This window comes from Grampus griseus, assembly GCF_964374135.1.
Source record: "Grampus griseus genome assembly, chromosome: 10".
NCBI classification, from domain to species: domain Eukaryota; kingdom Metazoa; phylum Chordata; class Mammalia; order Artiodactyla; family Delphinidae; genus Grampus; species Grampus griseus.
The window spans coordinates 43895538-43917831 of NC_139004.1; the positions used below are offsets into that span (position 1 = coordinate 43895538).

General features: G+C 40.0%; 1 protein-coding gene and 1 pseudogene across 2 annotated transcripts in view; both read left to right on the plus strand.

Moving 5' to 3' along the window:
• PRIM2 (DNA primase subunit 2) overlaps positions 1-22294 on the plus strand; it is a 277973-nt gene that overhangs the window by 166339 nt on the left and 89340 nt on the right. Inside the window, exons 9-10 of the mRNA XM_082664255.1 lie at positions 15027-15099; positions 17739-17924. Coding sequence (XP_082520381.1) covers positions 15027-15099; positions 17739-17924 — 259 coding nt within the window. The remainder of the gene's footprint in view (positions 1-15026; positions 15100-17738; positions 17925-22294) is intronic.
• Positions 7306-7934, plus strand: LOC309828684 (small ribosomal subunit protein eS7-like; annotated as a pseudogene). The gene has a single exon. The product of its transcript is annotated as a small ribosomal subunit protein eS7-like (transcript).

Here is a 22294-nt window from a genome sequence, read left to right on the forward strand (position 1 = left end):
CATAAGCTTTTAGCTCAGTGATTATTGTGAAGGTGTTTCAGGTGTCTTGTAAGATTAATAAATTAGAAAGAATGTGTTCTTTCCCATTATTTATGGTCTTTGAGTTATTTCTTTTTTCACGTTTGTATTGAAAATGTTTATGCCTTTTTAGAGATGTACTTTGTCAAGAGTGAGCGTTTTATTAAAATCCTCCCATTGTGTTAAGGGCACTATAATGGATAGTCTGTGTACAAAGATGCTAAGAGATGTGGTCCCTCAGCTCAAGATGTTTATATGCTAACAGGAAAAGAAGACCAATCTACACACACACACACACACACACACACACACGCACGCACGTGCGCGCGGCTGTACTGAAATAGTTGCTGCAGCTTAATCAAGCAGAGGAAGGAGAGAGGTGTATGTGGCTTATGTTACAAATTTTATGTCATTTAATTTTTTTGATAAAATTTATAGTCACACTACATAAAATTTGGAAAAATAGAAGAAACGAATCCTGCTTCACTAATATAACCACTGCTAGGCTTTTGTTGTAATCTCTCTATATTTTTACGTAATAATAATTTAAATGGTTAAACTTAAAAAATTTTTTTTCACTTAGTATGTCATACCCATGTAGTAAAGTAGAAGATTACTTTTCATGGTTCCATTTTTAAGTGACTTATAGTATTCAATTGAGGATAGATATATCTATCTTAACCATTCCCATTTTACTGGGTATTCAGGCTTTTTTTTGGTTGAATAAAGCTGTGAAGAACAATTACAGAGTGTTAGCATCTTCTTTGTGGCCAGGTGAGGTCCACTGGGGAGAAGATATGTTGTGATGACTGCATTAAGAGGGATTGCAGCAGAGATGTTTCCCAGGAGACAGAGATAGGACAGAGAGCAGCAGCAGCCTAGGTGGCTTATAGCTTTACAGGGACAAGAGAGGCGAGAAAGTAGCCGCGTCCTTAGCAAGTGAACCAGTGACTTGAAGAAGACAGAATTCAGGATGCTGAATTTTAAACCTTATTGGTGTGTCTAGATTAGAAAATTTTGTTGTAGCCATAATAAATTACCACAAATTGAATGGATTAAAGCAGCACTCATTTTTATCATACAGTTCTGTAGGTCAGAAATCCCACATGGGCCTCCCGCAGCTAAAATCAAGATGCCAGCAGGGCTGTGGCTGTTGCTGGAAGCTCTGGGGCAGAGTGTGCTGCTAAAGCTTATGCATGTTGCTGGCTGAGTGCAGTTCCTTGTGGCAGGACTGAGATCCCCATTTCCTGGCGGGCTGTCAGCCAGGGGCCCTCATTCCTTCCTCTGCTTTCCCTGAGCCCCAGAGGCCTCTTTCTGGTCCTTGCGTGTGGTCCCCTCTCCGAGCCGGCAGCAGTGCATCAGTCCTTCTCATGTGTCAGAACTGACTTCTGCGACTGCATCTCTGCCCCCACCCTGAGAAAGCTTTCTGCTTTTACAGTCTCATGTAGTTACATTGCCCACATGTATACCCAGGATAATTGCCCCATCTCAAGGTCCTTAATCTTAATTTCATCTGCAGAGTCCTTTTTCCCACATAACCTAACATATTCATGAGTGAACATCTTTGGAAGACCATTGATCTGCCTATTAATGTGAGGGTTTTCTCTTGGGAGGTTGAAAACAGCTTTTAACATCACTTTGCATCAGTTTTACAAGTAAACCATCACTCTTAATTTATATGCAATACTAAATTTCCCTGGGGTTTGTAGTTACGTCACTTTGTTAGCTTAACATGTTTTAAAGTTTAAAAAGGGTTAACAGTGATTTTTACAGAAATATAAAGTACTAATTTTCTTTTCAGTGATATAGAAAGAAGATAGGAGTCTTTCCTGTCTCTTCAACTGGCTATCTTGCCAAGGCAAATAGATACCTTTGTAAACAGTAGACTTTGTAATGAGGTTGTACGTAGTGGCTGTGACTTGTGGAGGTAAATACGTGGTCACAAACCTTTATTCTAAGAGTTTGTTTTATTTATTATTAATTTAACACATATTAAGGGAACTACTTGGTGCCAGGCATGGTGTTAGGTTCTAGGGATACATGTTTATTTCTGCTCTTATAGGACTCAGTGTTGCTCAGAAAAGAGAGAATCTTAAAGTAATTATAGTAAATTATGATGGCTGTTAGCATAGTAGAGGTACCTGATTCTGTGGGGCACATAGCATTGTGGAAATCACAGTAGAGGGACATGATTCTGTGAGCACACAGCCTTGCATGTCACAGTGTTCTTGCAGCTTGTTCCCAAGTAGAAATGTCAGATTTCTGTTGGCCCTCTGACTCCAAGGTTTCTTAGGGATTTATGGATTGTGGATGCTGTCAGTCTTCCTGGAAAGCAAAGTTTATGATTGTTTATGTTTTTCAAGTAGTTTCATTGTCTGTAGTTTTAAAATTTCGTATTCTTCACTCTTTGGGTTTCTTTAAAATATTGATTGTCCTCTAGTTAAGTAATAAAGAAAATTAGTTATTTTACACTGTGTTAGGCATAAAGCACTAACAAGGTACAAAATGATGACTATGCTATGGACAATTTTCTTAAAAAGCCTGATAAAGCATTGTGGTAGTTACTGTAATATATTAGCAGTGAAAAAGTAATTTGTGTAGTGCTGTGCAGTAGAACTTTCTGTGGTGATGGAAGTGTTCTGTACCTGTGCCGTTCAACCCAGCAGCCAGCAGCTGCTTATGGCTGTTGAGTGCTTGAAGTATGGCTAGTGTGACTGAAGAACACAGGTTGTAATTTTATTTTAATTAATTTAAATTTAAGTAGCCGGTTGTAGCTAATGGTTATTGGATTGGACAGCATACGGTTCTCTGTCATATTTGAAATACGTTTACATAGTCATATATTTTTTAAAGTATAGTAATGGTTTCTAGATTAATGGATTTGGAGTTCCAAGTCTGAGGTGGCTATGGACGTAGTTCTAAGGGCTTGCGGCCACTGAGGGGTCTGAGGTCCCTGAGCCGCAGCAGCCCTGTGCTTTCGGGTGTGGGCGTGCCCTCCTTGCCCCCCGAGCCGCCCACCTGTGCAGGTGTTGCAGGAGGTCTAGTGCTCACGCTGCCCAGCTGGTGAGCTGGGGTTCTGTCCTGGGTCTTTCTGAGCCATCTGGTGCCACTTGTGGAAATCTTGTGAGTCTAAATGTTTAGTGAACCTAAAAAGACCGCCTGGCAACCAGGCACGATTCACAGTAAAAACAAAACACTTGATAGATTGGGCTGCGGACAGACCGACAGCCCAGACTCACTTAGGGTGTAGCGCCCTCTCAGTTGTTTGTAACTACTGTTTAGAAAGTAGTTCTAAAAAGATAACATTGATACAAAGGGAATAAAAAGCCCATTTTAATTGAGCTTCTGTGGTCCTTGGTGGACGGTGTACATACTGTCCACAGGAGGCCACTGGGGACCTTGGTCACATGATGTAACTGTGTCCTCTCAGCCTCACAAAAGGCTGCTTCTGGTCACTCAGCTCACACTCACCCCCAGGGCCTCTGTGCTGTCACCTGCTCTGTTTTCCTCACAGCAGCGTCACTGGCTGAAATGGTCATTTTTACGTGTTCATTTGTTTTTTTGGTGTGTGTTTGTCTGCAGTGTAAGCTCCATGAGAGCAAGGCATCCTTCCTTCTGTTTACCTCTCTCCCTGTTGCTGTAACAGGGACTGGACCTCAGGAAGACTCCTGAATGAGCCAGTGCTGGGAGAGAACACTTTTAGGTTTTAAAATTTTACCTCTCATTTAGGTTTTTTAAGCTACTAAATGTTGAGACTGGATGAGATGGTATAATAGTTTGGACAAAATGTTGGTGAATTTTCTGTCATTTGCAAGGAAAAGCTTTGGTAAAGAAACACTCTTTATACATTGTAGAAATTCAACACTGGTTTTGCCTTTTGTTTTGGGACTTGGGACTGTTTCTCCTGGAATCAGGAGCTAACCGAAGAGAGTCCTTTCTGTTTCTCTGTGTGACCTCAGAAGGATCCCCTTTCTTTCTCCCCAGTGACCTATCCAAATGTTGAAGACTGTATTTAAAAACAAAATAAAACCAAAGCTATTATGAACCTTGCTGTTTTGATCTATGAAATGAAGACCTTAACATGATGAGCCATTGTTAATGGCTGTGCAAGAGTGACAGAGTGTGTAGGAAAAGTGTGTGACGTGATCTCTGGATGTGACTTGTAATAATAATCCTCATTAGCTCTCCCCTTCTTCTCCCCTCCCTTCAAAACCTCCATCAAACCCCCACCTTCGTGTCCCTGGTTCTCTCTATTATTAGGGAACAAGTGTGAGGGGGCATCGTCGGGTGCTGTAGACCTGTGATAGCGCATCTCAGAAGCATCCCGCCCTCTGTACATTGTGGGGAAATGAGACGATGACCATCAATTTAACGTCTTAGTTCTCCTGTGTGTTAGAACTTTATTTCACGCCCACCCCGCCCTCAACGCCCTCAACTTTTCAGTACCAATCTCTCAGGCAGATTTCTTTATTGTAATCATTTGACTATCCTGGGTCAAAGTCAAGTCAAAACAGCCTCTACTTAGGGGTCATTATACTCCCAGAATATGCTAAGAATGTAAAAGGAGTATAAAATACATACTCATGGGGCTTCCCTGGTGGCACAGTGGTTGAGAGTCCGCCTGCTGATGCAGGGGACACGGGTTCGTGCCCCAGTCCGGGAAGATCCCACATGCCGCAGAGCGGCTGGGCCCATGAGCCATGGCCGCTGGGCCTGCGCATCCGGAGCCTGTGCTCCGCAAGGGGAGAGGCCACAACAGTGAGAGGCCCGCGTACAGCAAACAAAACAAAACAAACAAACAAAAAACGTACTCATGAAAATAGAGATCTTTGTTGGGGGCTTTAAGTGTGTATGGTGCAAACATCTATGTAGCACTGTAGTGTGACTATCTTATAGGGATGTATGTGTATATTTTACGTTTTAAATCAATTTTATTGAGGTATAATTTACATACAATGAAATGCACTCATTTTAAGGGTGCAATTCCATGATTTTTGACAATTGTGAGGTACAGATATTTTTTATAGAAAAATGAGGTGCAACTTTCAACTCTCTTGCAGTTCATTGGACTGTTGCAGCTTAGAAATGGGAATAAATAGAAAAATATGGACCATATGGGAAAAGATGAGGCCAACCTCAAACAAAGAAGAGTAGTGATTGTGCTGTTTGTAGTTCTCACCTGATGTGGAAACCCATATGAACTTGTTTTTTTTATTGTGTATGTGCACCTCTTGAAATCATACAGCTTCTCTCAATTGTAGGGAAATATAGATCATTATCCTACGTATCGTCTGATGGTAGTTTTTCGGAGAGAATTTTTTTTACGTAAAATTCATGCTTGTGGAAAAATAATTTACATTCAGTTTATAACAGAATTTTATTGATTGTGTTCTCATTTGGAGTAACTGCCGGGAAAATCCCTTGGGCTAACACAAGTGGGATACCATTTACTAGGGATTTAGCTGTAGAAAGAAATTCATTTCAATTTCAGTGGTGACAGCTATTGAGTGAATTTTCCTGTGATATCCTCACAGCAGGAAGTGATATATTGTAACTGTGGTTCCCTTGATTTCCTACACACTCAAGAAATCCAAACTGCAGGAATTGTGCTTTCTAAATGTCTGAATAGCCTAGCTTATGTGGTCAGAGTATTTTTTTTTAACATCCAAAGTGGGTAAAATTGTGATTGTAAAAGTGGATATTACGGGTGATGTTCAAAACCTTTGTTTCCTGTTTTTGAAATTGTTTTTCCATTTGTGCTATGATTACACCTTACTTCATGTGAAAGGGTTGTATTGGGACTTGGTATACTTTTATAGAATGATGTAGGAAATTACAGTTCATTTTGAAAGATGTATTAGCTTACTTTTTAATTTAAACAAAGAAATATGTTTCCTTGATGCAGAGATCAGTTTTGATTACTCGTGATGCTTTCTTCACTGCTTTTTTATTTGATATCTGTTTTTAAAATATGATAAACTATAGCTGCCAGATAGAAAGGAGTAAATAGTGCTAACCTCTTTCAAGAGTACTGGGGAATAGTTGACGAAGAAAGGAAATGTGTTTTATGTGTTACTATTTTATGAACCTCAGAGGCTGTTTGTTGGTGGGGAGGGAGGGTGTAGAGGTGCTCCCTGAGGATGGGAGGCAGGTTCTGTCTGACCTAGCCCGGGGTCCTGCGGTCTTCCAGACTCATACCCCCCCACCCCCATCCCCGGCCCCCAGCACAGCTTCTTACAGATGAGAGGAGAATGGATTGTTGTGATTAAGTGTTGAGGTGAGTCACGAAGCCCCAAAGACTCCCAGACAAAAATGTGTCACACATACACACACCCTCTCCCGCAGTGATTCCAGTTACCTCCAAGCTAATCAGAATTCACGATTGCTTCCCTGATAGTAGAAATGGGAGGGTGTGGCTCAAGTTTGGAACCTTGATTCCCAAGCACAGTGTTATGAAAACAAGCATATTTACAGTTGACTTGAGGCATTCCTTCAGTGGCCCAATTGCAGCTTGTATTCCACTTATGACCAGCAGAGTCTGATCTTCACTTGGCAAATAGAAGTCAGGGTAGGTCAATTGGCATTTCTGCATGTGGACCTAGTCCTCAGGGGAAGCACTTGATTGCTTCGTGTCACTGTCCTCACTCTATGACAGTGCTGTCCAGAAGTATATGAGCACCACAAATATGAACCACATGTGTAATTTTAAATTACTTCAGTGACATTAATTTTAGTAATATCTTATTTAACTCATATCCAGAATATCATTTCAACATGTAATCGATAGGAAAATTTATTAATGAAATGTTTTACATTAGTTTTTCATACCAAGTCTTTGAAATCCAATGCAAATTTTACACTTATGGAACTTCTTAATTCTGACTAAGCTGCATTTCAAGTGCAGCTTAGTCACAGTTGGCTGGTGGCTACCATATTGGATATGCAGCTCTGCAAAGCTGGGTTCCATTGAAACCTGCAGTGTTTGAGTTTGAAGTTTTGCACTGGGGAAACTTTCTAAGAGTGTAGCTGTAGATAAAACCTTCCAGATCATCAGGTTTTTCAAGGACATCTAAATTCTACTTTAAGATTAAATATTTCATGTGATGGTATAAAGAAGATAGGAAAGAAATACATTTTTTTCCTGATATTCAAGGGAAGAAAGTGGTGAATGTTAAAGAGTAGAGAGAAACAACAACCAAAACGTCCACATGTGACAAATTGAGGCCTGGATGATAATGATGATTACAATTTGAGTGAAGTATTGGCCACATTGGCAAGATCCAGGCCATGTTTAGTTCCAGCGTGAAGATTGCCAAGCCCAGTGGTGTGAAGCCAGATGAGTTTGAGTTGGGCATCTCCCAGGTCCTTCTGAAGCTGGAGATGAACTTGTACCTCAAGGCCCAGCTGCGGGAGCTGAACATCATGACCACTGAGGAAATTGAAGTTGGTGGTGGTCGGAAAGCTATCATAATCTTGTTCCCATTCCTCAACTGAAATCTTTCCAGAAAAATCCAGGTCTGCTAGTGTGTGAGTTGGAGAAGAAGTTCAGCGGGAAGCACCTTGTCTTTATCACGCAGAGGAGAATTCTGCCTAAGCCAACTTGCAAAAGCCGTACAAAAAATAAGCAAAAGCATCCCAGGAGCTGCACTCTGACAGCAGTGCACGATGCCATCCTGGAGGACTTGGTTTTCCCAAGTGAGATTGTGGGCAAGAGAATCCGCGTGAAGCTGGTTGGCAGCCAACTCATAAAGGTTCATTTGGATAAAGCACAGCAGAACAATGTGGAACACAAGGTTGGAACATTTTCTGGTGTCTATAAGAAGCTCACGGGCAAGGATATTAATTTTGAATTCCCAGAGTTTCAGTTGTAAACAAAAATGACTAAATAAAATATTATTCACAATTAAAAAAAACAATTTGAGTGAAAAATCGTGTGGTAAACTCTTATAGACATCTCATTTGATCCTCACGGCAGTCCTTGGAGGGGGTACTTTCGTGACCCCTTTTGAGATCCCTGTTTCCCAGTGAGGAAACTGAAAGCAAAGTCACACAGTGAGTCTGATACCTGTGCTCCTCGTCAGTCTGCTTGGCTCACTCCCTTACTCTGCTGTACTCCCTGATTGCTTTGGGCAGATTGGACTTGGAAAAATTATGCAAATGAGGCAGAATTGCAGCTAAATCCTAAAATGTTGCAACTATTCCACTACTCCTTATTCCCTCCCTCAAGTTGCGTCACTAATCGGAAAACGGGAAAATGATTGGAGAGGTGTCACCCATTTTGCCAGCTGTGTCCTGTGGCATTTGTGTCTCAGCAGAGTTGTGATGGGCCGTCATGTGCTGAGATCAGGGCCACAGCAGGAAAGGTTTTTTTCCTTAACCAGCTAATCTTGTCATGAGACCCACAAATCCACTTTCATATAATTTCTTTTTGTTTTCGCCTCTTATTTTCAGCACTCAAAAGCAACTCCCTGTTGAAATCTAAGTGCTCGTGTTGACATTGGTGGTGTATTGACCGAGGCTTATATTTCTGTTGTTTCTACAAAGACCAGGCATGGGTCTGCCTTTCACAGATCAGATGTGTGCAGATGTGTGTGTTTCTGATTTACCTCTTTATATATCCACTGCATTTCTATTGTGTAGATTTGATGTTTGTGTGGTAGTGTTTGAGAGAACTGGTTCTGTGTGGCTGTGACTGACTCTGCCTTCCTGTCTCTGTTATGCCTCAGCCCTCCTCCCACCCCCCTATCGAATTGTTTAATTGGATTGAAAATAGGATCATGTCAAATATGGTTATGTAAGTATGTGTTATGGATATTTTTGAAAGTGTCTTCTCATTTCAACTCTTAATTTGTTGAAACTGTTGGTTTTACAATTTTCTGTTTACTGTGATTTTTAGCCTTATTGGAAAACTAACTCTGCTTACATCTTACTGTTTAATGAGCAAGACAATGTGGGAGGAAAAAGTTCCTCAGATGTGACTGAGTTTTAATTAAGTTGCATGTAGGCTTACTGAACAAATGCAACAGTAGGAAGATGTTTTTATATATTTTGTGTACCATTAGTTCTCTTATAGTAGATTGGATAACTTAGGACCATCACCTCAAGACAAAACAGAACAAAATAACCAAGGACAAACACTGAATTACTTCTGTGTTTGCAAAATTCAGTTTTCTTAGAAAATACTATTATGCACAGGTTTAGGTTTTTAAAGGTTTTAAACTTGACAAAACCTCAAGTTTTTATTAAAGTCATGATTTAGCACTATGTTATTGCAAAAGGAGGTAGAATTGGCTCTTTATTTTAACGGTTTTTGTTCAGAGACCTGCGTTTCAGGATCTACCTGCCCAGTTTCAGCTCTTTTTCCCCCTTGCCTCTGCAAGGGGTGGCTCTTTTGCCACCTAACCCAACATCTTCGTCTATAAACTGTGAAATTTCCTTGGCTTTGCTTGTGTCTTTCTGCCTGTCCATCTGATATGTGCTAACCCTCTAGATGTTGAGAAAAACAGACTTTTTTATTATCCCCAAATGTCACCTCCTTATCACATGCTTACTTTTAACAACCCTCCAACAACCCTAATAAACTCATGTCATATACTTTTCTGAACCGGATCAAAATTTTAAAATGTTTTAATACATATAAAGTTGTTCAACTATGAATGGTAAAAACACTAAAACAACCACGCCTGTGACTTTTCAGTTATTCCTTGACTGTGGTCTCCTGCTCTTCCCCTCTGCCACCCAGGCCCGCCTTCTCCCTGATGGTCAACCTCCTCTCCTTCGGCCTTGAGCTGGTCCTGCTGACTTGGCAGGCGTCTGCTCAGCTTGGGCACTGTGCTCAGTCATCTCAGCAGTGTTCTCACGACACTCAGAATCCTGGATGCTGTCCCTGGGCAGCTCCCTCTGAGGTGCCCTTTCTGGGCTGCATGTGGTTTGTCCTCCTCCCCCTGCTCTGAGAAGGGCCTGTTCTCTGCGGCCTTGTTGGGGCTCTCATCACCTCATCACGTCGTACTGTTTGGGTCATCTTTGGGTCCGTCACTACTTTGTGACTCTTCCTTGGTCACAGAAGTGCTTGATGAGGGATTGAGGAGCTGTACAGAGACCCTTGAAAGCTTTTTTTAAAAAGGTAGTTAGAAAAGGACAACAACTGGGATGTAGAAAAAGTCTCTTATAGAGAGCCTGACAATCTAATGGTATTTAAAAAAGTAAGGTTTGTCCTGGGTTTTCTGCATTTCTCTAGTTCTGTTTGGGGAGTGAAGGTGTTTGTGTTGCTTGTACAGTGCTGTGTAATTGCTACATTTTAGCAAACACACACTGTCGCCTTTCACCACAGACAGTGTTCTAATGTAACTCAGTATTCATGGACCCACATCTTTATTGTTTTCACCACTTTTCTGGCTTTTTGGTGACTTGAGAAAAATGATACCATTTTACCTTCAGTGCCTTTCACCTGATACTCTAGCAAATAGAAGATAAATTAGCATACAGGATGGAAATAAATCACTATAGCTCCTAATCCCTTACTATCCACATTTATGGATGAATAATTAATGCATAGTTTGACTTATGCTTTTTCTTTTTTGTTTGTTTGTTTTTTTGCGGTACGCGGGCCTCTCACTGTTGTGGCCTCTCGCGTTGCACCGGACGCACAAGCTCAGCGGCCATGGCTCACGGGCCCAGCTACTCCGCGGCATGTGGGATCTTCCCGGACCGGGGCAGGAACCTGTGTCCACTGCATCGGCAGGCGGACTCTCAACCTCTGTGCCACCAGGGAAGCCCTGCTTTTTCTTTTTTACTTGTGGCAAATTAGTGGCTAAACTGAGAATTAAATCAGATCTTGACTTTTTAAGATTCTCTGATGAATCAAAACTTCCTCTTTACCATTGTAAAGCAATTATACTCCAATAAAGATGTTAAAAAAAACAAAAAGAACATGGGCTTCCCTGGTGGCGCAGTGGTTGAGAGTCCGCCTGCCGATGCAGGGGACACGGGTTCGTGCCCCAGTCTGGGAAGATCCCACATGCCGCGGAGCGGCTGGGCCCGTGAGCCATGGCCACTGAGCCTGCGCATCCGGAGCCTGTGCTCCGCAACGGGAGAGGCCACAACAGTGAGAGGCCCGCGTACCGCAAAAAAAAAAAAACCAAAACTTCCTCTTTATATTTGGCAGGATAGTGATTAGTGACATGATTTGATTTTTGTGGCCCATTAAAATGTTTTTTGGTCCACTGTGTTGAAAAAAATGACATTTGTGTTACCTCTCAATTTATTCTCTTATGGAAGGTTAGAAGCAGGAAAGCTTTTATGCTGACTAAATCCCCTTTGTTAAAGCTGTACATCAGTGACAGCGAGTGTTTCTTAAAGCTGTGAGTATTTAAAATGAACTGAAAATAGTATTTTCTGCTGGGTTTGTGTGTGTGTATATCGAACCAATTAGAAATTGTTTTTACTGTTAAAAATTACAGTAAAATTTTTTTTAAAATTAAAAAAAGTTATAAAAAGTTTTTACTACTTTTTCTGTTTCCCTAGTACCATGATTAAGAATTGTTTGTTCATAAAGTTAACCAAGTTTTTAAAATCATGAAACTAAGACTATATTTTGACAGTTCATTATGTATGTTTTTGCTCATTAGTGTAGCAGCTGCATTCATTTGGAAGCTGTGTGATATGAAGCTGCCACTGGGTTCTGAGTGTGGTAGAAGGTGCCTTACCTGTCCTGGGGGCTGTTAGGAGTCTCATCTCGTAACATCCCTGTGCACTTCCAAGTAAAAGCCAAAGGTCCAGTCTCATAAGCTAATGTGAATTGTTATTAAGGATTTTTTTAAAAAATAAATTTATTTATTTATGTTTGGCTGCGTTGGGTCTTCGTTGCTTTCCCCAGCCTTTCTCTAGTTGCGGTGAGAGGGGGCTACTCTTTGTTGCGGTGCACGGGCTTCTCATTGTGGTGTATTCTCTTGTTGTGGAGCATGGGCTCTAGGTGCGCGGGCTGCAGTAGCTGTGGCTCGCGGGCTCTAGAACGCAAGCTTAGTAGTTGGGGCGCACGGGCTTAGTTGCTCTGTGGCATGTGGAATCTTCCCGGACCAGGGCTCAAACCCATGTCCCCTGCGTTGGCAGGCGGATTCTTAACCACTGCGCCAGCAGGGAAGCCCCAAGGATTTTTATTCTTTTATGGCAGCACTATTTGTTCCTTTTTCTTTTACCTTGATTGCCTTCCTTTATCCATCTATTGCCATTACTTTACTGAAGGTCTTTTCAAAAACTTCTCTTGCCCGGAATGTTGCAATATTCTTCCAACTGGTTTTCCATTTCCCAATCCCTCCCTTTCTAGTAATTTCTCTACACTGCTTTCTTTCTCGAGTATAAACCTGATTATGTGAATTCTTGTCCAAAATCTTTTTATGGTTCTTTCTGCCTGCAGATCATTGGATACACTGCTTCTCATGATTTGCCTTTCTTATATCTGAAAATCCTCCCCCTTGGCTTCATCTATCCATAACTGTTCAAGTATGTATTAAATAGCTGTGACGTAACAACTCCTTTAACCAATATATATGTTATGCTTTCTGATTCTGAATGAGTGGAAGGGGAATCTCATTCCCAATTCTTATGCTTCAATTCTTCATTTCTGTCACTTTTCTTCCAGGGTTCCACACTTGCCCTTACTGGGTTGGCTGGTGACCATCTTCTTGTCTATTTATAATAATTTTAGAAGTATGATGTCTGACGGTTTCCTTATATTCTCTCTGTAGTTATTTATACCCAGTAAATTCTTTGCATTTATCATTGCTACCATTCTCTTTCTTACTTTTTTTTCTTGGAATTTGGTCCCTTTGCATATTCTATTAAAACTTTGAGGAACAAGCATTTTATACTGGCATTCAGGCAAACATATGTGTCCTCTTTATACATCTTCTCTTTGTACTTTGTATACTGCATTAATCTGGGCTGAGAAAACTACTCAGTGACTATAATCATGTTTGTACATCATTTTACCATTTATACTGGACTTTTGTATTTGTTCATCTATTTGAGCTGAACGGTCCTGTTAGATGATCGTGATCAATTTATAGCCTAAAGCTTACAGGGGTCAATGGAGTGGGCTAGCATCTCCCAACTCGGGGATGACTCCTCTACAGGATCATGCTGCCTCCCTTCCCATCCTGTTTTATTTTGTTTTGTTTTGTATTCCTCTGTACTTACTGGTCAAGACTGCAGTTGCTCTGTGTACTGGAATATGCTTTACTGATTTTAATTAGCACTTCGAATTTATTAGTTCATTTGATCTCCCCAGGATTTCTGTTAGTTAGGCAGGCCTGGCCTTATTAATACCATTTTATAAATGAGAATGTGCAGATTACCAGTTTGCCAAACCAATGATTTAAAGAACAAAAACAAAAGCAAGTCTTCAGACTCGTAGCTTATGCTGTTTTCATTGCCTTGTGTGTAAGACATATTGGAAAGTGAAATATGTTTTTATTTGGGGGGATTTCACTGAAACAATTCTCTGGTTGTGTTCTATATTAAAATGTAAAATATTAAAATTAAATGGCAGCTGTTGGTTTAACTTAGCATGAGTTTTGTGTGGCATGGCACTACTATGATAAAGGGAATGGATAGAGTCCAGTGATATGCTGTCAGAAATTTGTTACTGGAGGGAGAAATAATACCAAAGGCAAGAAGATGTGTTTTAGGTGCAGGATCATTCTGTGTCACTCTCTGGCATTCTGCTTGTCCTGCTCTCAGAGTGATTCTCAGGCCATTCTTAGCCCATGGAGGGAGGACTGTCGGAAGGGGACATCTACACTTGTGACAGTCTCCTTGCCAGTGGCTGCAACGTCCCGAGATATCCAGTAGTTTTGCTTCATAATCCGTACCCATTGTTTAATCAATAACCTGATTGATTGTAGGAATAACAGCCTTTCTACAGAGCATCTTGAAGGGTGTATGTTATCCAGCAGCAAGAAGCTATAGTGCTGAGCAGGTAGAAAGTAGAGCATCCGGAATCCCTTGTTATTGTAATGATACTTTACTCCAGAACTTCCCTTTAGTTGTGGAGTCTGCATAAACCACAGTTTGACTATGGTTTTCTATGTAACCTTGCACCAGTTCTTCGCCGCATGATCCCTGAATGTCTGCATCTGAGTCATTGTTGATGGAGCTACGGGTGTGGAGTTGTGTCAAGGAGATGATAATGTACACAGGTGGAGGGCTTTAGGTAGTATGTGCCATGTTATATTTCCTAATTTCTAAATAATACAAGAGGAAAATGTATCACAGGGAAGAGAATGGCATGGTATAGTGAAGAAACAGGAAGTTGGGAGTCAAAAAGTTTGAGTTCCTGCTGCACTGCTGACTTGCTGTCTCATCTAACAAGTTCCTCACTTCTCAAATGTAAAATAAACCTGCTCTGTTGGGGGTGTTGTGAGGATGTAATTAGAGGATATAGATAAGGACTCTTTGTATATGTAAAGTGCTGTTCATATGTTACTTATTTTAATGAATAGTGATTACCATATGTCCAGTCCTTTAACAAAAGGTATTTCAATTCTGACCTCCTGTTAACACTGCAGGGCAGGCACTGTCATCTCCATTTGACGGACAGGGATCCTGGGGTGTGGAGAGTCTAGGTGACTCACTCAAGGGCCTACTGAGTGATGACTCTGGATGTAAGCTCCCATTTATTCCTAGCTCTGCTGCCATGCTGTTTTATAAGGGGTCAGTGTGGGAGAGGTGTTAACTTTAACAACAACTTGCATATTGCTTCCAGGAAATGGAAATGGCACCCTAGATTAGGAATCGGGAGATCCAGATGAGCACTGCATTTCTGTATTAATTTTGGGAAAGTTACTTAAATGTATTCTATTAAATACCTTTAAAACACTTGGCTATGTTTTTCCTAAGGTATGTGTAAAATATCTTTGTGACTTTGTATCAGAATTTTAAAGATTTCCTTTGAAGTGATCAAAATATGTTTTACAAATTCTATTTTAATATTTTGTTCTTTTTATTTTTAGTCATTCGTACACTGGTCAAGACTACAGTACACAGGGAAATGTTGGGAAGGTTTCTTTAGATCAGATCGATTCGGTAAGCATCTCATCCTTTTAAACTTAAACCTTTGTCAGTGGAGGAAGCACAGATTTTCTTCAACCAAAGATTATTTTGTGGGTGGGGAGATGGGAGGGAATGTTATTGCATTGCTTGCCAATCATTTTTTAAAGAAATCCCATGTGCTATACATATGATTTTTTTTTTCATCATAGGAAAACCAAAATATCAGAAAATCATTTGTAGTCTGATAAAAACAGAATTTAATCAGTTTTCCAAAGGGGGAATTCTTTTTAAGTGATGACAACTAAATAGTGTTTATTGTTTATATTTAAATACCATATACATATAGTAAAGGAGAAATGTAAAATACTAAGTATATCCATTTGCTGGGGCTGTTGTAACAAAATACCACAGTCTGCGTGCCTTAAACAACAGAAGCTTATTTTCTCACAGTTCTGGAGGCGAGCATTCCATGATGAAGGTATCAGCAAGTTTGGTTTCTCCTGAGGCCTCTCTCCTTGGCTTCTAGGTGGCTGCTCATCCCCGTGTCTCTTCCTCTGCTTAGAAGGACCCCAGTCACCTTGGACCAGGGCCCCACTCCCATGAGCTCATTTAACCTTGATTACCTCCTTACAGGTCCCAGCTCTAAATACAGCCACATTCTGAGGTCGTGGGTTTAGGACTTGGCATGTAAATTTGAGGAGGATACAAAATGTATTCCATGACACTAAGGGTAGGCTCCCATCTTGTGTTGCCCCTAGATTAGTAGGCAGCTCATTTCAGCTTCACTTTGTGGCTCCATAGGGGAATGAAAGTGTGCACACGTTACCATACTTTTACTTTATAGAATTTCTCTTTAAGACATTGTAGAATTTCTGCATTACCCAAAAAAGGGAAACTGAGTCAGCCATAATTAATCTTTGTTTAGACAATTACCCAGTTACTTAAAATAAATTAAAAACACACAGGTGAGGTTTTAATGCTTGGAAACAGGAGTTATGATGGTGAGTAGGGGGAGACCCTGAGCTTTTGGAGTCTGGAATAAATAGGTCATCTTCCTATGAAAAATTATAATCAAGTAGAAGTTGTTACTGTGAAAGATGAAGAGGCTGCCTGGTCAGTCAAGGGAGCAAAGTGAGACCTGCCCCTGCTCACGGGCAAAGTTGAACCTGCTGAGGAGCCCGTGAGAGGTGGGAGTTAAGTCTCAGGAGGATGCTTGAGGAGGTCAGGGAGAACGCATTTGAGACCATAGATGAAAAAGGTTTCCTTTTAAATAAATAAATAAATAAATAAATGTATGTATGTATGTATGGCTGCATTGGGGTTAGTTGCTGCGGTGAGCAGGGGCTACTCTGTTGCGGTGCGCGGGCTTCTCATTGCGGTTGCTTCTCTTGTTGCGGAGCACAGGCTCTAGGCTTGCGGACTCAATAGTTGTGGCATGCGGGCTCAGCAGATGTGGCTCGCAGGCTCTAGAGCGCAGGCTCATTAGTTGTGGTGCATGGGCTTAGTTGCTTTGTGGCATGTGGGATCTTCCCGGACCAGGGCTCGAACCCATATCCCCTGCCTTGGCAGGTGGATTCTTAACCACTGCGCCACCAGGGAAGTCCAAAAAAGGTTTTCTTTTAATTGTTAATTTCTTTAACACATTTATTTGAATTCACATTTTGAGAACCATTTCTCTTATTTTTATGTTTTACTTTGTATTGGGGTTATTTTAAAAGTTCATCTGTGATTCACCAATTGTACTTTTGAACATTTATCCCAGGAAAATGAAATCTTAGGTTTACATGAAAACCTGTATACTCATTTGTTTGAAATAGCCCCAAACTGGATACAACCCAAATATCGTTCAACGAGTGAATGGTTAGACAAATGGTGTTATGTCCACACCATGGACTATTGCTCAGCAATTAAACAAAACGTGCTATTGATACCTGCAACAACTTAGATGAATTTTGTGGGAATGCTGAGTAAAACGCCACTCTCAAAATGTTAAACTATATGATTCCATTTGTCTAACACTCTTGAAATGACAAAATTATGGAGACAGAGAACAATTAGTGGTTACCAAGGGTTAGGGAATGGCGGGGGGAGGGTACAGAAGATGGGGGTTATAAAATGGAAACATGAGGGATCCTTGTGGTGGGGGATGCATGAACCTACACATGTGAAAAAATTACATAAAATTATATACACATGTACACAGAAATGAACACGTGAGTGTAACTGAGAAAGTCTAAGACTAGTGTATATCAGTGTCAGTATCTTGGTTGTGATAATATACTACAGATTTGCAGGATATTACCTTTGGGGGATACCAGGTACATGACATCTCTTTGTATTATTTCTTACAACTGCATAGGAATCTACAGTTATCTCAAAAGAAAACGTTTAATTAAAAATTATAAAAAGAAAAGAAATAGGTGAAATAAATTTTAATATGTTTTATTCAATGCATTATATCTAAACTATTATCATTTTGACATGTAATCAATATTAAAATATTAATAAGAAAAAGAATTAATGTGTAATCACAGTGAGACAGTAATAACTTCCTTACGGTTTTTTGATTTTATTCCAATTAAACTGAATTTACGATTTGCAAATTAGATTGATTTTTGCAACAAATATTGTGGGGGACCTGATAAATAACAAAACATTCTTTTTTCTTGTAGCTTTCTACCAAATCCTTCCCACCTTGCATGCGTCAGCTACATAAAGCCCTGCGGGAAAATCACCATCTTCGTCATGGGGGCCGCATGCAGTACGGCCTCTTCCTGAAGGGCATTGGCCTAACCTTGGAACAGGCATTGCAGTTCTGGAAGCAGGAATTTATCAGAGGAAAGATGGATCCAGACAAGGTAATTTTGAAAAATCAGAGCAGAAACTGAAATTCTAATTTGGTCTGAAGACTAAAAGGTTTGTTTTTTGAATATGCCCCCAAATGTAGTTGAAAATTCTGTAAGTGTGTCTACAGTTTCATTTAGGTAAAAGAAACTCACGTATTAATCTAGTAGTTGCTCAACAAAAGATTGGGAAAGTGGATTCAGTTTAAAGGGTAAGATCGAAACAGCAATGTAAGATGTAAAATAATGCTTGAATGAAGAATCGTCTTCTTGGTAGGTAAACTGCCAGTAGTTGTAATAACTGAAATTGCGTCTGAGTTGTATTTCTGTAGGAATGTGTGTGTGTGTGTGTGTGTGTATGTAATATGTATAGACATATATACATACATGCACATGTAATGTTATTTTCAGAACCGAGAAATGTTGAGAACAAATACAGTGAAAACAGTTTAGAATGCATCCTATTGTGTTATGTGGAATCTTTCACAAGGAATTTTTATTTATTTTTATAAATTTATTTATTTATATATTTATTTTTGGCTGCGTTGGGTCTTCATTGCTACACACGGGCCCTCTCCAGTGGCGGTGAGCGGGGGCTACTCTTCGTTGTGGTGTGCGGGCTTCTCATGGTGGTGGCTTCTCCCATTGCAGAGCATGGGCTCTAGGTGTGCTGCCCTCAGTAGATGTGGCATACGGGCCCAGCAGTTGTGGCTCTCGGGCCCCAGAGTGCAGGCTCAGCAGCTGTGGCGCACAGGCCCAGCCACTCCACTGCACGCGGGATCCTCCCGGACCAGGGCCTGAACCCGCGTCCCCTGCGTTGGCAGGCAGATTCTCAACCACTGTGCCACCAGGGAAGCCCATCACAGGGAATTTTTAGATAGACGTTTATCACTGTAAACCTGAGAACTGCCTTTAAATCTGTTCTTACTTCTCAGATTCCCACTCCTATTCCTTATTTCTCTTAAGTAGAACTAGCTAATAATGTTATGGTTTCTCGTCCCTTCTATGGCTTAGCACTGTGGGATGAAGCACATTTTTTATTGTTTATTTCTTGTTTGTTTCTTCTTAGGAAAGGTAAACTATAGGACAAAGAATATTTACCAAGTAAATTTTATAATGACACTTTATTATGTCTTGTATCAGTTTGCTCAGGCTGCCATAACAAAATACCACAGACCGGGTGCCTTAGACAACAGAAATATATGTCCTCACAGCTCTGGAGGCTAGAAGTACACAATCCAGGTGTGGGAGGATTTGGTTTCTCCTGAAGCCTCTTTCCTGGCTTCCAGCAGTTGCCTTCTTGGCTGTGTCCTCACGTGGCCTTTTCTCTGTGTGTCCACCTCTCTGGTTTTCCTTCCTCCTCTTAGAAGGACCCCAATCCTGTCGGATTAGAGTCCCACCATTATAACCTCATTTAACCTTCATTACCTCTTTAAATGCCCTATCTCCAAATACAGTCACATTGGGAGTTAGGGCCTCAACAGATGAATTTTAGGACACAGTTCAGTCCGTAACACGTCTCTAGCTTTATACTTTTTTAAAAAGTTCAGCCTCTTTTATAATATATTATAAAAAGCTCTTGCAGTTTTTACAGGTTTGTTTTAAAAACCGTTTTCATTGATAACTGTCCATAGAAGCTTAAATTTATCATTGAATAGAGTTTTCTTTAAACATGATTTTGGATAATGTTTATTAAATAGTAATAAATCAAATAATTCTGGATAATGTTATATTTTATTTTAAAGGTAACATATTCTGATTATAGGAAGTATGAAAAATACAGAAAATTTTCCCGTCATTGTCTCATTCATAAATAATTACTGTCAACATTTTAGCCTTTCTCTTTAGTCTAGATAGCTAGATATCATTGTTTTTTCCCATTAAAAAATTTGACATTCTATTGTGATCATTTTCCCAGGTTGTTGAATCATTTTTGAAAATATCATTTGTGTTAGTTGCATGACAACACATCATTTGAAAGTGATATAATTTGCTTAATCATTCCCCTATTATTGAACACTTGGTTGTGTCTATTTGACTTTGTCATAAATGTTATTGCAACCAATATCTTGAGCACATAAATCTGATTATAATTCAGATGTCCTCTGTATATGTTCACCAGGGAACCAGTTTACCTGGTGAAAAACTGTAGACGGTTTTGAAGTTTTGATGCATGCTATCATGCTATGAAATGACTGGAAAGGCTTTAAATTAGACTCTCATCAAGCTATGTGAGAACTTTGCTGTGTCACTGACATCATTATATGTTATTACTTGAAAATGTTTTTTGACCTTTTTATTAAGAATTTGATGTATTAAGTAGGTAGATGTGTTAGGGTTCTGCAGAGAAACAGAACCAATAGAATATGTGTGTGTGTGTGTGTGTGTGTGTGTGTGTGTGTGTGTGTGTGTGTGTGTGTGTGTGTGTGTGTGTGTGTGTGTACATGTGTACAAAAAGAGATGTAGTGTATGGAATGGCCCGTGTGATTATGGAGGCTGAGTCACCAAACTCTGTGAGCAGCAGGCTGGAGACCCAGGAAGAAAGAGCAGTGTTTCAGTTTGAGTTTGAAGGCAGGAAAAAATCCATGTCTGTGCTCATGGCCCTCAGGCAGGAGGAAATAACCTCTTAGTCGCAGGAGGGTTGGCCTTTTTGTTCCATTCAGGACTGCAGAGGATTGGATGAGACACACCCGCCCTCAATGGGGGAGGCATCTGCTCTGCTCAGTCCAACAATTCAGATGTTAACCTTGTCTAGAAACACCCTCACAGACACACCTGAAATAACGTCTGACTGGAGTTCTGGGCACTCTGATGGTCAAAAAATTAACTGTCACAGTAGATAAGTATTTATGAGCTATGGTTTTGAACTGAAGAGAGAGAGAAGTTGAGGTAGCATTTTAGCTTGGTTTGTGCTGTAACTAAGCGGGGAAAAGAGGAGCGTGAGATATGGGAAAGCTTGATCTGGGTGCCAGGCCTTTGGCTTGTGCGTCTGTTCACTGACCGCCCTCTTTTGTGTGTATCTGGGATGGCCTCCTATCAATGTCATCAGTATTTCGTTATTTTTAAACCTATGTGTTTGAAAATTTTTTTCAAATGGGGTTTTTATTTTATAATGTAAAAGTAGTTTTTTTGAAATATTATTGTAAAAGAAAATCAATATTTTTTACCTTTCTAGATAATACATAACAGTCTATATTTTCATTAGCTTATTATTGATTACAGCAAATGTATTATTTTGACTAAAAGGTTTTAACGTACACTTATGATTTACTGTCTGTTTAGTGTTCTGTTGTTACAGTCTGTTTTTGTAAATAAACATTCATATTTTTCTCAATTATATCTTCTTACGTATTTTTCCAATGAAATGTAATTTAGTATCCTTTTATGAAAATATTCTCTTCAACTTAATAATTGTACCTACTTGTTAAATGGTACATACCATTAAAAATACTCTTTAGAGGTGTAGAAAATTGATTTCTTAAAATACTATTTATAGAGAATGGTTATGGAGGATATTTTAGACATTTTTTGTAGTGCTCTAATTAAAAGACTTGATGTTGAACCCAGGAATGACTTGGCACATTCACTTCTGTTGAATAGCTTATTTCCTGACAGTGCAGGATATTTTTGAGGTGATTTAGTCATTGTCAACTGGACTTCTTCTTTACTGTGGTTTCCCAGATGACCATATGTCTGATTTCTTTCTCTTTACAGTCATGCCCTCATTGTAACTTATTTGAGATACATTGCTATGTGCATCTGAGTAAAACTTATGGGTACCTTGCCATTTCTTTCGAGGCAGCAGGAAGCAGTCAGTACTTCCAGCACTTTTGAGCTGTAACTCTTCGCCCCAGCTACACTGCCTAGAACTGAACATTTCTTCTGCCTAACTCCTTTCCAGAAATTAAGCTTTGTTCCTTGTAAATTGACTGCCTGAGCAGTGACTGTCTCTTTCTCTCATCTTCCTTGCTTGGTTTGTTGCAGGCATTTATTTAGTTGTTTGTTTGTTTGTTTTAAAAAAAACTTTGAATACTTTTCTCTCTAAGGTTTTACTTAATGTTGGAGGGGAATTTGTTGTCTGTATTGTAAAATAATCTAAAACTGTATGTATTAGTTTTTGTAACTGTCATCCAGAGTGTATTAAAGTAGCATGTTCCTAGATACCCCTTATTAAGGATAAGCAATTTTCGTATTATAATCTACAAATTCTTGTTTTCTCTTATAGTCAGTTTTTGTGTGTGTGTGTGTGTGTTTGCAGAGGGGCTGCGATACACAGCTTGTGGGATGTGGGATCTTAGTTCCCCAACCAGGGATTGAATCTGGGCCCTTGGCAGTGAGAGTCCTAACCACTGGACCGCCAGGGAATTCCCTCTTATAGTCAGTTT